General features: G+C 35.3%; 1 protein-coding gene across 16 annotated transcripts in view; it reads left to right on the top strand.

Annotated features, from left to right (window-relative positions):
• RFX3 (regulatory factor X3) overlaps nt 1–13,059 on the top strand; it is a 263,930-nt gene that overhangs the window by 98,124 nt on the left and 152,747 nt on the right. For all 16 annotated transcript variants that reach the window (XM_070590686.1, XM_008543896.2, XM_008543874.2 and 13 more), the window contains one exon: nt 12,856–12,980. In XM_070590686.1, coding sequence (XP_070446787.1) covers nt 12,864–12,980 — 117 coding nt within the window. In that variant the 5' untranslated portion in view covers nt 12,856–12,863. The remainder of the gene's footprint in view (nt 1–12,855; nt 12,981–13,059) is intronic.

Raw genomic sequence — 13,059 nt, 5'->3', positions numbered from 1 at the left:
TTTTTTTTTTCCCCAGCAAATTTTGATCCTTTGATTCAAATGCCAACAAGCCTATCTGTGTTAATACCTCAGCAGAGGTATAACCCACATGATTCAGCATTTTTTATTAGTCTTTGCTGAGATTACAGAACGGCATAGAATAGACAGCCATCTTGACAGGTAACTGCATTGCTGGAAATGAATTTAAGAGTTTTAAGAGGATAATGTATAATGAAAAATTATTAACTGGGTTAAAAAGTTACGGCATGTCTAATTTCTATAATGTAGAAGATTATAGAAAAGACTACTACTTTAGACAGAACTACATAATAGTTGGTCTGTAAAACATTCAAATTGTCATATTATAAGCTTAATACTGCATATGGCTGGGTTAAAAAAAGAAAGAAAAAAGTCCTAACTTTTGCTCCTGGAACCTAATAGGTGGTTAGTATACTCATGTCCTCACTCTGTCCTTTTCTAGCTATGTGACCTTGGGGCTTATAGAGTTATTTAAGCTCTAGGTCTGAGTTTTCTCATCTGTAAGAATGGAATCATAATAGTAGCTACCGCACAGGGTTTCTGGATAAATGAAATAATACATGTAAAGTCCTTACATAAATGTGTTAGCTAATTTGTAACTAGAGGCTTCCTAAAATACCTTTTTTGTGAAAAGTTTCAGTGATTATTAAGAGTACATAGAATGTCAGTTGAGTGTTGCCAAGCTCAAATAAATTTCAAGTGGTTAATTAATGATGAAGTTAGAACAATTGCTATTAGGCTAATTACTTATTCTTAGCATTTCAGCTATGAAAATTAAAGATCTCTGAGTACTTCTGTCTCATAAAAACAAAGGAAGCATACCAGGCCACCTTTTCTAAGATGACATGATTAGAGCATTGGCTCTGACTCCACAATTCACTGAATCAGGTGTACTTATTAAAACACAGTAAATGATGTGTCAGGAGGTTCAGAGCAATAGCTGAAGACTTAATTTGCTCATTTAAGTTTATTTAATCCTTATCTTGTTTCTTTAGAAAAAAATTATGCACAAAATCTGTTGAGGCTTACAAATCTTGGAATAGGGGAGTTGTAAAATTCTGCCATAATGAGAATGGAAAGCGAAGTCACGTTATAAAATTAAGAGAAAACATTCTTAATGAATAACATGATTGGAAATGGCTCTAATAGAAAATTATATTTGTACAGAATTTTAAAGTATTCAATGCTTCTGATACAGCGTACTCTAATAGTAATGTTTCGGCAGTCTTAAACTCATCCCCTTTGTAGATTCATTTGTTCATTCAATACATGGAAGATCCTCAGTGTATTAGGTACTATTGCACATTCATAGGTGAAAACAATAAGCATGGTCTATATGCTCATGGTGTTTATAATCTGGATGGAGAGACAGTTACACTACAGTGTGATAATTGTTGTGCACGAAGTAAAGATAGGGTGCTATAGGAACACCCAGAAGGATACCAGAGCCAAAGTTGTTAAGAAGAGGGTGGACACTGTCTGGGGGAAGTAGAATTTATCCTAAGATCTGAAAAAGGAAATGAAAATGGGAGGAAGTAGGAAGGAAAAAATGTTTCAAGCAGAGGGAATTGCTTGTTCAAAGGCTCTGGCTGTGGGGAAATGAGAATAGTTCCATTTGGCTGAATGTATATACTCTTTGGAGATGGTAGGCAGGAGCTATATTCTAAAGGGCCTTATAAGCCTTGTTAAGGACTTTGCAGTTTATCCTGTGGGCACTGGGGACCTATTGTAGGGAGTAGCCTGAACTCTAGGGAGTTGGAAAGATGAAGATAATGTGAATAGATTATTGAGAGCTATTAGAAAGCAGAATCATTGGACTCAGTGATTAATTAAATTTGGGAGACAAGAAGAAAAAGAAGTTTGGCTCTTACTTGTAGGCTTCCTTGAGAAACAAGGTGCCAAGATCACTGGATCCCAAGATTGCTACTTTTGTCTTCTGCTATCAGTAGATTTCGAACTCATTGAGAACAGAGACTATACCCTAACATCATGTAACTATGGTTACTGGCAAAAGATTTAATAGGAATGAGGAGAATTTAAGCTGGGTTTTGATGATTTCATTGAAACAGTTGGACTTATAATGATGATGGACTACTGGAAAAAGATTCAACAGGTAGTTAAAAATCCAGAATTATAGCCTAGTAGAAGGAAGGGGATTGCCTAGATTTGTAGATTTAGAAATTATTCACACACAGGTAGTAGTTGTTAGTGGCTAAATTCTTCAAAACAGAGTGTTGAGAAAGCAGAAGAGACATTCCAAACTCAACTCATTTTTTTTCAGTTCAAAGGGAAGAAATTAAACCTTCAGGGAAACAGAAAGACTGGCCAGATACAAGTAGGAAGAAAATCAGAAAAATGGAACGCCTTGGAAGGCAATGAGAAAGAGCTCCTTCAAGAAGAAAGAGATTATTAATTTCAATTGTAATTTGATAGTACAATGAGTCTGAAAACTAAGAAAAGATAGTTTGTAGATTAAGAGATTTTTCCTTAGTGACCTTGTTAAAGACAGTTTTCTTAGAGTAATGTGGCAGAAACTGGATATCAGGGCATGAGGAATGTGTAAATTTTGCAGAAATGGAGATGGTGACAGTAGAGAATTCTTTTGAACAAGTTTGGTAGTAAAAGGAATGATTGAGATAGAATAGTTGCTATTAATATATTTCCAGGAATAAAGAAACACTTCTCTCCACTGTTTTAGCCCCGCCCTCCCACCAAGAACATCAAAATATAAGAGGAGGAGAGAAGGTGGAAAATAAAACTCATTGTGTGAAAATTTACGCTTATATAAAATGCATAATGACAACTGCTTTTAATCATAAAGAACTTACAGTTGATTTTGAGCATATTAATAACCACAGCTGGGGTATTAACTAAAGATTTCTCGTAGCCTAAGATAACCTACTTCAGAAAATGTAGCTATATAATGAGTTTTTAAAGGAACTATTATTTTTGGAGCTAAGAAAATGCTTTAGACTGAGTTGGAAGGACAGCCATATATAGAGTGCGTGACCAATTTCCATAAAATAAGCTCCAAAGGAAGAGTGTCTTTAATTTACTATAATTGACTTATTTCAAATATTAATTTTTGGAAATAATTTTTGTTAAGTTTGTGAGTGTACTGAGTTAGCTGTGCCGTTTCAATCTGTTTTAATTTTCATCCTTTGGCCAAGCTTTTATTCCAAGTGTATACATATGCATTTTATAATGAAAGTCAATGTAAAAATTTCATTTGATTAATAGCATTATGTTTTACAGCAAGTGTTTCCAAAATTTATGTGTGAATATATAGATTTCTTTTCAAGTCCACCCACGCCTGTGTTCACTATATTTGCCAAAAAATGCCAGTAATGAGAATTCAGTTCTTTAAGATACTGTACATTTAAAGTGGGGTATATTGTTTCCATTATTAGCAATGTTATTATACAGTATTATTTTCCCTTTTTAGATGTGTTGATCTTTTTGAGCCTGTCATTAGAATAGTTAGGAACTGCAAAAGACTCTATTCTCCACTTTTATAAAAAGAGAGAAATGAGAGAGAGAGAAAAAAAAGAGAAAAACTTCTTGTGTGGGCAAGAGAATCTAAGAAGAAAGTTGTTATTGGAGCCTTTTCTGGTGTGGAGAAAATTAAGAATTCCTATCTTTGCCTTCACTCCCTGTAAAATCCAAAGGATATCTTCCTGTTTGGAGCAGCACTACTTGCTTGTTTCTTTTGTGACTTTTTGAGGAATGGTGCCTTTTAAGCTAACCTTTGCGTTCCCTTTGCTCTCATCCCATCTGAATTAAGACCATTTGGAAGGTCTAGTTGGCAAGCATATTCTTGTTTATCAATTCAAAACACAGATATTGTGGATACTTTCTTATGTGTGGATAAAACCACTCAAGTGAGTGTAGGGAATAAAAGAGAAAAGTTAAGGGTGTAAAATTTAATGTATGTAGGAAGAATGAACAGCTGACTCTTATAAAAAGGGAATACTTGTTTGCTTGGTGAGACTCAACATCTAGGTTCCCCACCTATATCTTCTCTTTAATTTGAGATCTTTGGAAGAGGTGCCACTGCTCTTGTAGGTTTGTATACAAGGGACCAGATTTGAAATTCATGTCTTGATCCTGGACTGGACACCAGGTACAGGGCAGTGTCATGGGAAGGGATCATATTTGACATTGGGGAATGTGTATTACCATAGATTTCTTTTTTTCAGTAGAAAATAGCAAAGGTCATGGAACTGGCAGTGAATGGATCTGTAGATAGAATCTCCAGATATATTTTTAAAATAGCCTATTCCATTAGAAACATTGAAAAGGTGTTTTTTAGAGCCCTTGAAAGTTTTGAGCCATTTAACAATACTAAGGGAGACAGAGCTCTTGCCAGCTACTAAACAGATCAAAATTTACCTTTACAGATATCTTTGGGATTACAAAGGCTGTTTTAGGTTACAGAATTTAATACTAAATTTTGGAACAGCTCCAGACTAAGCAGGGTCTCTGGAGGCCATGTTGCTTTTGACCAGCAAGTCCAGGGTAAGCTTGAGGTCACCCAAGGTTTATGATCTTTGGTTTGGGAAAGCCCATGTTTCAGGAGTCCTTAGAAGTTCCATCGATTTTATTGTCCCCTCTCATGGCCCAGCTTGTAGCATTTCCTCAAGAATTTTTCCAAAGCATGCAATTAGATATCTGTCAATAAGATTGCTTTGTGGGGTACATATTATTTGGCAACTGCTTTTTATGCTTACAATATTATGAATGTCTTTCCATGTTTATTTTTTATAGATCTGTATAGTATTCCATTATAAGGATATAGAACAGAACAGTTTACAAGTTCTCCAATTATGGATGTTTTGGTTGCGTATTATTGGCTATTATAAGCAATACTTGAGTGAACATCTTTGTGTTTGTCTATAATATTGTATATACTCATACTCACTTCACTGTGCCCTCATTTGACTGTTTTTATAGGACAAATTTAGATTCTTAAAAGCAAATGAGTCTTCTTATTTCCTGTTTCATCTATAAAATATTTTGTGAACGCAATATTAGTACAAGTCTCTTTTAACCCATAATATGCTTTTCCATATCATAAAAATTGTAACTTTGGTGACTCCATAAGAGAGTATGTTGATCACATACTAGGCATGATACGAACTTGCAGTTCATGTGATATTTGTCTTTTTGTTTAAATCTAGAATTCTTTCTTACTGCCCAAAGTCTCCATGGACTACTTTATCTCTTTAAAGTTGATTTTGCTGCTGCTGTCTCTGTGGCTGACTAGTAGTGTGATGACAGGGTGCCATTATTGGAATGAGAGACCTGGACTTGAATCCTGGCTTTATTTCTTAATAGTTCTATGACCCTGGGGAAGTTAGTTAATCTCTAAACCTTACTTTCCTCTCCTATAAAATGGAAATATCTACTTCCTGGGTGAAATTAGGATTAAATGTATGCAAAGCATCTATCACATAGTAAGTGCTCAACAGATAGTAGCTATTCTTATTATCTCTAATACTGAAGATGATCATAGATTTACAATAAAATGCCTCAATGTTCATCTTTCGATTCTAAGAGCTATTATCCTTAAATGCTCCATCCACTAGGTTCTAGTCACTCTCAGGATTGGATTGACCAATAGAGAATAACATTTATAGCTTTGTCTCATAGATTTTGTTAAAGATCTTTCTGTATATTACATCATTTTGTTCTCAGACCCTTCTTCCAGTAGGAAAGACTGTAGGAAGACTTAGTTTTGTTTGTTTGATTTTCTTTTCTTTTTCTTCAGTTGTTATCTTGGCACTGCCATTTTTTAGCATATGTCATCTGGTTAAGACTGATTTGCCTGCTAATTCATGAATGTGAGTGAGAGAAAACGCTGGGATGGCACCGGCAGTTGACTGGACTAGAACTTGGTTTTCCTTTTCCCAAAGTTACCCCCATGCCTGATGACAGCTTCTCTTGATAACTAGAAATAAATAACAGATAACAAAATAATTCTTACACATTTCAGCAGTTCAGCTTCAGTAATGTTGTTAATAGATTGTGTTTTTTTAAGGTAATTAGTCCTTTAAGATAAAAACTGTTACAGTAATTTAATTTGATTTTTCTTCTCCTGAAGAAGGAGTTTTTCATAATCTATTCTGAGTCAAGAGAAGAATCAGTTAAGAGAAAACCTTTGTTTGAAAAGTGAAAAAAGTTGCCCAGGCAACCTGTATATGTTACCAGTGTGCTGATTAATCATCGCCAACATTAATCACTGTCATCAGTTATCACAGGAAGATGACTGCTGAACAGTCTACACTATTATCATTCCATCATTTTTCTACAGATCAATTTAGTACAAAAGATTAATTGTACACAGTCATGAGGATTACGACATCAAACCTAAATAAAGAGGCAGAGCTTTTATAATTTGGAAAATCATGAATTTTCTTTTTACGTCCCTTCAGTTATTTGATTTATTGATTTCTTAAAGTCCTGTGTTTTACAATGAATAAACTTTTCACAGAGGTCTTTTTCACATGAAAAAGGCTGACTGCAGTTTATAGCTTCACCAGTTTCATTTGTACTAGATGAAGTGAGGAAAAAACCAAGTCATAATGTTTTACATTGTAGGTAAATTAATTAGCTCAATATGTTTTTATCAAAGTTTTCAAAAAATTGATCACTTTATTATTTAACCATATATATGTAAAATTTCTAATATGCCCCATTCTTTTACATTAGATCATTTTCTTTGAAAGTTGCTTAATATCCATAGTTTTGGTTTTTTTTTAGACAATTGGAATAATCTTAGTATTTTCATTATCTACTCCAGAATAGTGAGAAATGTGTACATTTCATACTAGTTTTATGTTCAGGGAAGTAAATATTGGCAATTTTTCCCCCAAAATCTCTGCTCATTTTAGGTGTCTATTTTTAATCCATAGAGATTTTAATTGCTCTGGGCATTATGTATACTAATATTTATTTTCTAACGTTTATTCAAGAATGCTAATGCTTAATCAGAATATTGGCAATGAAAGTTTTGTGCTATAGAACTTCAGTTATGATTTGGGGTCTTTCTCTGTGTAAAAGTACACTAATGTTAAACTCCATGTTCTGTATTTTAAAAATAGTAACTTTAGATGATGAAAAACTTTATTTTTTTTTCTGTAAATAGCATTTCAGTGATCTTATGTTGAGCCAGGTTTCTAAGTAAAGAATTTATTCTTGAATTTCACGTTAGATGTGATTTATTTTTACTAAACCTATTAAGTGACTGTCATAATTTTGGTTAATTTGGTTCAAGTAGGAATTCGAATTAGCATCTTTTGTTTTTCTATACTTAGGGAAAAAGGAGAGAAATTCTCTGTTGCACTTGAAAATTAAATTACAGGTCTTTATTTTCTATACTGAATTAAAACCTGTTACATTCCTCAGTATAAAAAACAGTACAGTCAGTGTAGTGGAACCAAACTTTGTAGACTTTGCTTTTTTGGAGAGCAAATTATTTCAGGATGAAAAACCCCAATAAAATTTAGTTGGATACTACCTATTTTTAAGCTAGCCCAGTATATAGTCCTGTTTGATAAGTAATTGATTAGATCAGACTATTAAACCATTTAATCTGGCATGTACATTGTGTGTGATAAAAGGAATCCAACTGTGAATTTGAGTGTATTAAATAATCTTCAGGAAGTTCCACAAAGAACATTTGAATGCCTTGAAACTTGCAATAACGCATGTTTGTTCCAAACACGTTTGCTTTGCCTAGGTTTTGCTCATCAGGTTGAAGAAATGCTAATCTTGTCGCATTCAGCTGCTGGGTTTCTGCAATATTCTTTTCCTTCTCCTAGGGGTTAATTAGCCTTCTTTCAAAATGTGGCCTATTTAGCTGTAGATTCGCATGATTCAGCCAGAGCTGGCTGTACAAAGCAGAACCGTTAACAGGCGGGTGTGTCCAACTGCTTAATTAGCCAGAATAAAAAGGTCCTTTGTCAAACAAGCATCTGTTGCTCTTGACACACCTGACAGCCGCATTAGGCAAGGATGACTAGACTGAAATTGTGCATGTCTCTCCTGCAAGAATATACAACTCATTTACATATGGGCTGCATCATGGACAAACTGCAGGGGTTTATTTAGCTTATCAAAATGGATTAATGTGACTGCATTTGTGGCTAATAAACAAATATCACTTGAAAGGAGGCTGTGAAGGAACTAAACTAACCAAATTACTCCCAAACATAAACAAAGCACCAGAAAGCACTGCTAGATGAATGAGAACTCCTCAAATGTACACATAAACCTTTATACTGGGTCTAAAAGAAAACCTACAAATGAAGCATGCTAAGGTACTACCCTCATGTGATGATCCTTGCTTTGCAGAAATGTTGGAAAGCTACCAGAATACTCTGAATGTGTCCGTGGGTTTAAATGATCTGTTTAGCAAAATTTGGCAAGAGGGTTATACCCCTCAAACAAGCTTTAACTTTCTAATTGAGCTGCTGTTAAATTAGGTCTTCAGAATTAATCAGTTAAAATACCTCTGGAAAAATACTTATTAGTTGGGTTTTATTATGGCCTCAGTAGAAAGAGAATACTTCCTAATTTTGATGTCATAGAGAAAAGGGATGTCTGTCCATTGTTGTTGGAAATGTAGATCAGAAATGATACATTGAGAATTCCGAAGACTTTGCTGCTCAGACCAACAGTCTCTAGCTTTTCATTTGGAAGCCCTATCATCATGATATTGCAAAGCAGTAGTAGTGGATGTCATGGGCTTTAGAGTCAGACAAACCTAGGTTTGAATTCAGGCTCTTCCCTTTACTAGCTGTGTGGCTTTTAGCAAGTTACTTAATCCACTTGTTCTTCAGTTTCCTCATTTGTTAAGTGGACATAATAACACTTCCATTATGGAGGTCTACTGAGGATTAAATGAGAAGGTGTATTTCAAGCACTTAGCATATTGCATGGTACCTGGAAAAGACTTGTTAAATGAGAAACCAAATTATGATTGGGTTCTCGAACCAATCTCTGGAAGGGATGTGATTGAGATGCTCTCAAGGCATCAGGTCTTGGTAAAGAGAGTCCCTTCCTCCAAGTTGAGGAAGACAGTGAAATCAGAGAATGAAGTTGTGCCTGTTAAGGAAAAATGGAGACAAAACTGAGAGACTAAGTTCTTATCAATTGGCATGACCCTGTAATTCAGGAGCCAAGGAGACTGGATATTCTTGAGAGTAACCAGAAGATGTCCTGGGACAGTTATTGGTTGTCTTGGATTAGGCTTTATGTGCCAGTTTTGATGTGGTATGTACACAGAGCCAGAGGCTGGGTGGAAATTTCTCCATGACTCTCTAAGTTATATAAGCCATCGTTTTCTGTCTGTCTTATTTTCCCCACTCTATTCTGTAAAGATTACTCCTGTTAAATAGTTGAGATCTTTTTCCTTTTTTCACTTTCTGGAAGTTCACCAGTTTGCTTTTCATTACTCTCTTCACGTCTATCTGTACAACGTCTGTTATGAAACTCAGGACGTCTAACATGGTCTAGTCATTTAATGCATGAGCTTTAGTGTTATGTCCAAACCCTCCTTTTCTACTTCCAGGTGTTTGACTTTCACTAAATGATTTAACATCTGTGGGCCTCAGTCAACACAGCTGTAAATGAGGAAAATCGTAGTTCCAATCGTTTTGTTACACATTTCTGTTAGTAAAGTGGTCAAAACTTGGGTATTTCTCTTCTGTATAAAAGAAGTGGATCAGTGCAAATGTTATCAATATCCAATATTCAAATGTTATCAATACCCAAATAATAATTTTCCATTTTCAATCTGGATTTGTAGGACTAAATTTCTGGTTACCCTAAAAGGTCTCATGAGCTCAAATGCCTATAGAAGCCAGGCAAGTGAATGAGTATCACTATTTAAATATTTTGCCTATAAAACACATAATATAGGCTCACCTTTTCTAAATTTTCAGATTTTTCAAGATAATCTGGAAATTCGTTTTTTAACCCAAAACTTTTCTTAGTTTTAAATGTTGGCAATTAAGAATTTTAATTTATAGTCACTCTGAACCAAAACCTGTCTGTGGAGTCCATAGGATGCCAATTTCCAAGACTAGGTTGTTTATCTTCTGATGAGATCTCTCAGGTGGTTTATTGAGAATTGTTAGGAGTTGCTTTAAAAATACATTTACTTTTTAAAGAGACCTTCATTCTTTATATTCTTGCATGTTTGGTCTAAAACAGTGGATGCCAAGTACGAGTCATAAGCCAAAAAGGGGTGTGTAGACTGGTCTGCAATACGATGGATGGGCACGCAAGAAAGCCTCTATAAGGTTCCCAGCCAGTACTGGGTGAAAGAGAAGGAAGTTTTAGTGTGAGTGACTTCACATATGAACTCACTCACCTTTGATTAAGCAGCTTAAACAAGAAGCCATAAGAGGTAACATGTTTTCCTCATCTGTATTCTAAACTGATAAAGGCCACCAGTTATCTTGGAGTTGGGAAGAGAAGCAAAGAAAACCTCACTGAAGATGGTATCTAACATCTGGTTTGTTCCTCATTTCCTGTAGAAAGGCATCACCTTACTCTCACTATTAGCTCCTCTGCTGTAGTACAAATGGCATCGATAGTCTATAAGGATGTAATGAATCAAAGGACACTCGCTTTTGCTTCCTCTTTGAGGATGGTATTTTTCCCCACTCTATGAGGGAATGAAAAGGAAGAGGTCCAGATAGGGTTCCTAATGTGTGTATCCCTTCCCCATATTTTGAGAAACATTGGTGCTGCAGTAATCTTAATTAGGCAAGAGTAGTCAGCCTCAAACATTTTCAGGCATATCTGTGGTCTTAATGCTAGTCCAAAGGAGAATATGTGCATGTGTTTGGAGATCAATGCTACATTAAAAAAAAAAAAAAATCAGCCACTATTTGGGATATTTTGTGTAACAATCTAGATTTTCAGCTTCTTTTGGGAACTGGAAGAACTGACAGCTACAGCTTACCTTTCCCATAAATTCACAATTTTTTGGAGCTGAACATTAGCTGACCCAAATAAATGGGAGTCACGTTCCTTTTATTTTTTAGGCCCCTCCCTAGCCACCTTCACTCTGTGTGCCTGAGGTTCCTCATCGGTAAATGGAGATTATAATCATACAAACCACATTGGGTTATTACATGGATTAGTTTATTTATGAATTAACATGTAAAGCATTTAGAAGAGTTCTTAGCATATGTTAAACACTCAATCAGTGCTGGCTGTTACTGCCATATCTTTTGTATGTGCTAAGGTTTATTGTTTTGCTTTAGGGTTTTGACTAACAAAAGAGTAAGAATACTCAATCACCTGAAGTGATGCCAACGTCAAGGTCTACAAATTAAAATAAGCACAGATTCAAAGTGAAAAAGCCCAGTCCCATGTCTACTCCGGTCACCTTGAGCTAGTCTCTTAGCCTCTCTGGGCTTTAGTTTCCTCATTCATAAAATAAGAAAGTAGATTGCATGTCTTAAGAGGTCTATTTCTAAAACCGAATGAGATGATAGAAAAGGTTTGGGGAAAAAAATTGGAAGAGGTCACACTGTGACAAAAGATGCTGAGAGGGGTTAATTTTCTACTTGAAAGAACTGAATACTCTTTCAGAATTTTCTTAGGGAAAATTAATGTTTGCCATATTGTTCACAGATTTAAACCATAATGCAGTATTTTTCTTAGGCTACCAATTAAATATCATTTTTCACCCCAGGAAAGAAAATTAGAATCCTGGTCCTTGCTCAATAGCAAAGAAATGAATATTTATTCTGTTGACTGTATAAGTAGCAAAAGGGAATGCCAAGGCCAGGAAGTCTGAGAAACCACACTTGTTAGAGTACATGCTGCAAGTTTTAATCCTGTGTTAGTAGTAGGTCAGGCACATAAGAACTGAAAAATGGGCCATGTTGAATTGTGAATGAAAGGAGGTAAAATTTCTTATCTGTGTTTATAAATCTCATTTGTGTCATAGTGATCCTCCCGATCCTTCAAAATATTAAACATTATTGATACTTGGCTATCTTTGTTTAAGAATATAATTGAACTTTGATTTTAGTACTGTATCATACAACATGCAGAGAAAATTATTGAGCTTAATGGTTTTGTTAAGTTTAGGGTATATCAGTTGGTTTTGGATATACATTAATTTTTTAGATCACTGAATAGTAAGTTTGAAAGTTGGAAAGGACCTTAGAAATAATTTATTCTAAATCGTACACCTCTGGTAACATCCTAATAGTCTATCAACATGTCGAGAAAGTACTGTTTGTGACATATTTGCATCCAGTTAGGAGTTTGTTCTGAGAATTGAGTATCTTGACATAATTTTGGACTCTAGTTTTATGATGTGTTTGAAACAATTTATAACAGATTTGAGACCTAAGGAAAGTAGATTTCAATGAAGTTCAACCTTTATAGCCTCAAGCTAGGAGGTACTAATGGGGATTTAAAAAAAATATGGATTGGTCATTTTCTGTACATATTTAAAAAGTGATCAGGGTCAGCTTGGTGGTGTAGTGGTTAAGTTCGGCGTGCTCTGCTTCAGTGGCCTGGGTTCTGATCCTGGGCCGGGACATACACCACTCATCAAGCTGTTCTGTGGCAGCAACCCACATACAAAATAGAGGAAGATGGGCACAGATGTTAGCTCAGGGTCCATCTTCCTCACCAAAAAAAGAAAGGTCAAAATGACTATAAATGTGTATAGAATATCAGGACAATTTGGGTAAGAGGTATCCTGAGAGTTTAAAGTTAGTATAAGATATTAAGAACAAATACAGTACAGCTAGTCATAAAGGAGAGCATTTAAAACTTTATTTCTATTTTAATATATTTCAGAGACCATCATGCAGACATCAGAGACTGGGTCGGACACAGGTTCGACAGTGACTTTACAGACATCTGTGGCTAGTCAAGCAGCAGTGCCTACACAGGTGGTACAGCAAGTACCAGTACAACAACAGGTAAGGAGCTGCTGTTCTCAGAGAAGATGCTATGCCTTCCGTTGTGCTGACTCCCCAACATAGCTGTGTCCAAAGATGA

The sequence above is a fragment of the Equus przewalskii genome, chromosome 22 (assembly GCF_037783145.1).
Source record: "Equus przewalskii isolate Varuska chromosome 22, EquPr2, whole genome shotgun sequence".
Taxonomy (NCBI): Eukaryota; Metazoa; Chordata; class Mammalia; order Perissodactyla; family Equidae; genus Equus; species Equus przewalskii.
Note: the sequence above shows the minus strand (reverse complement) of the source record. Positions and strands in the feature narration are given on the sequence as shown.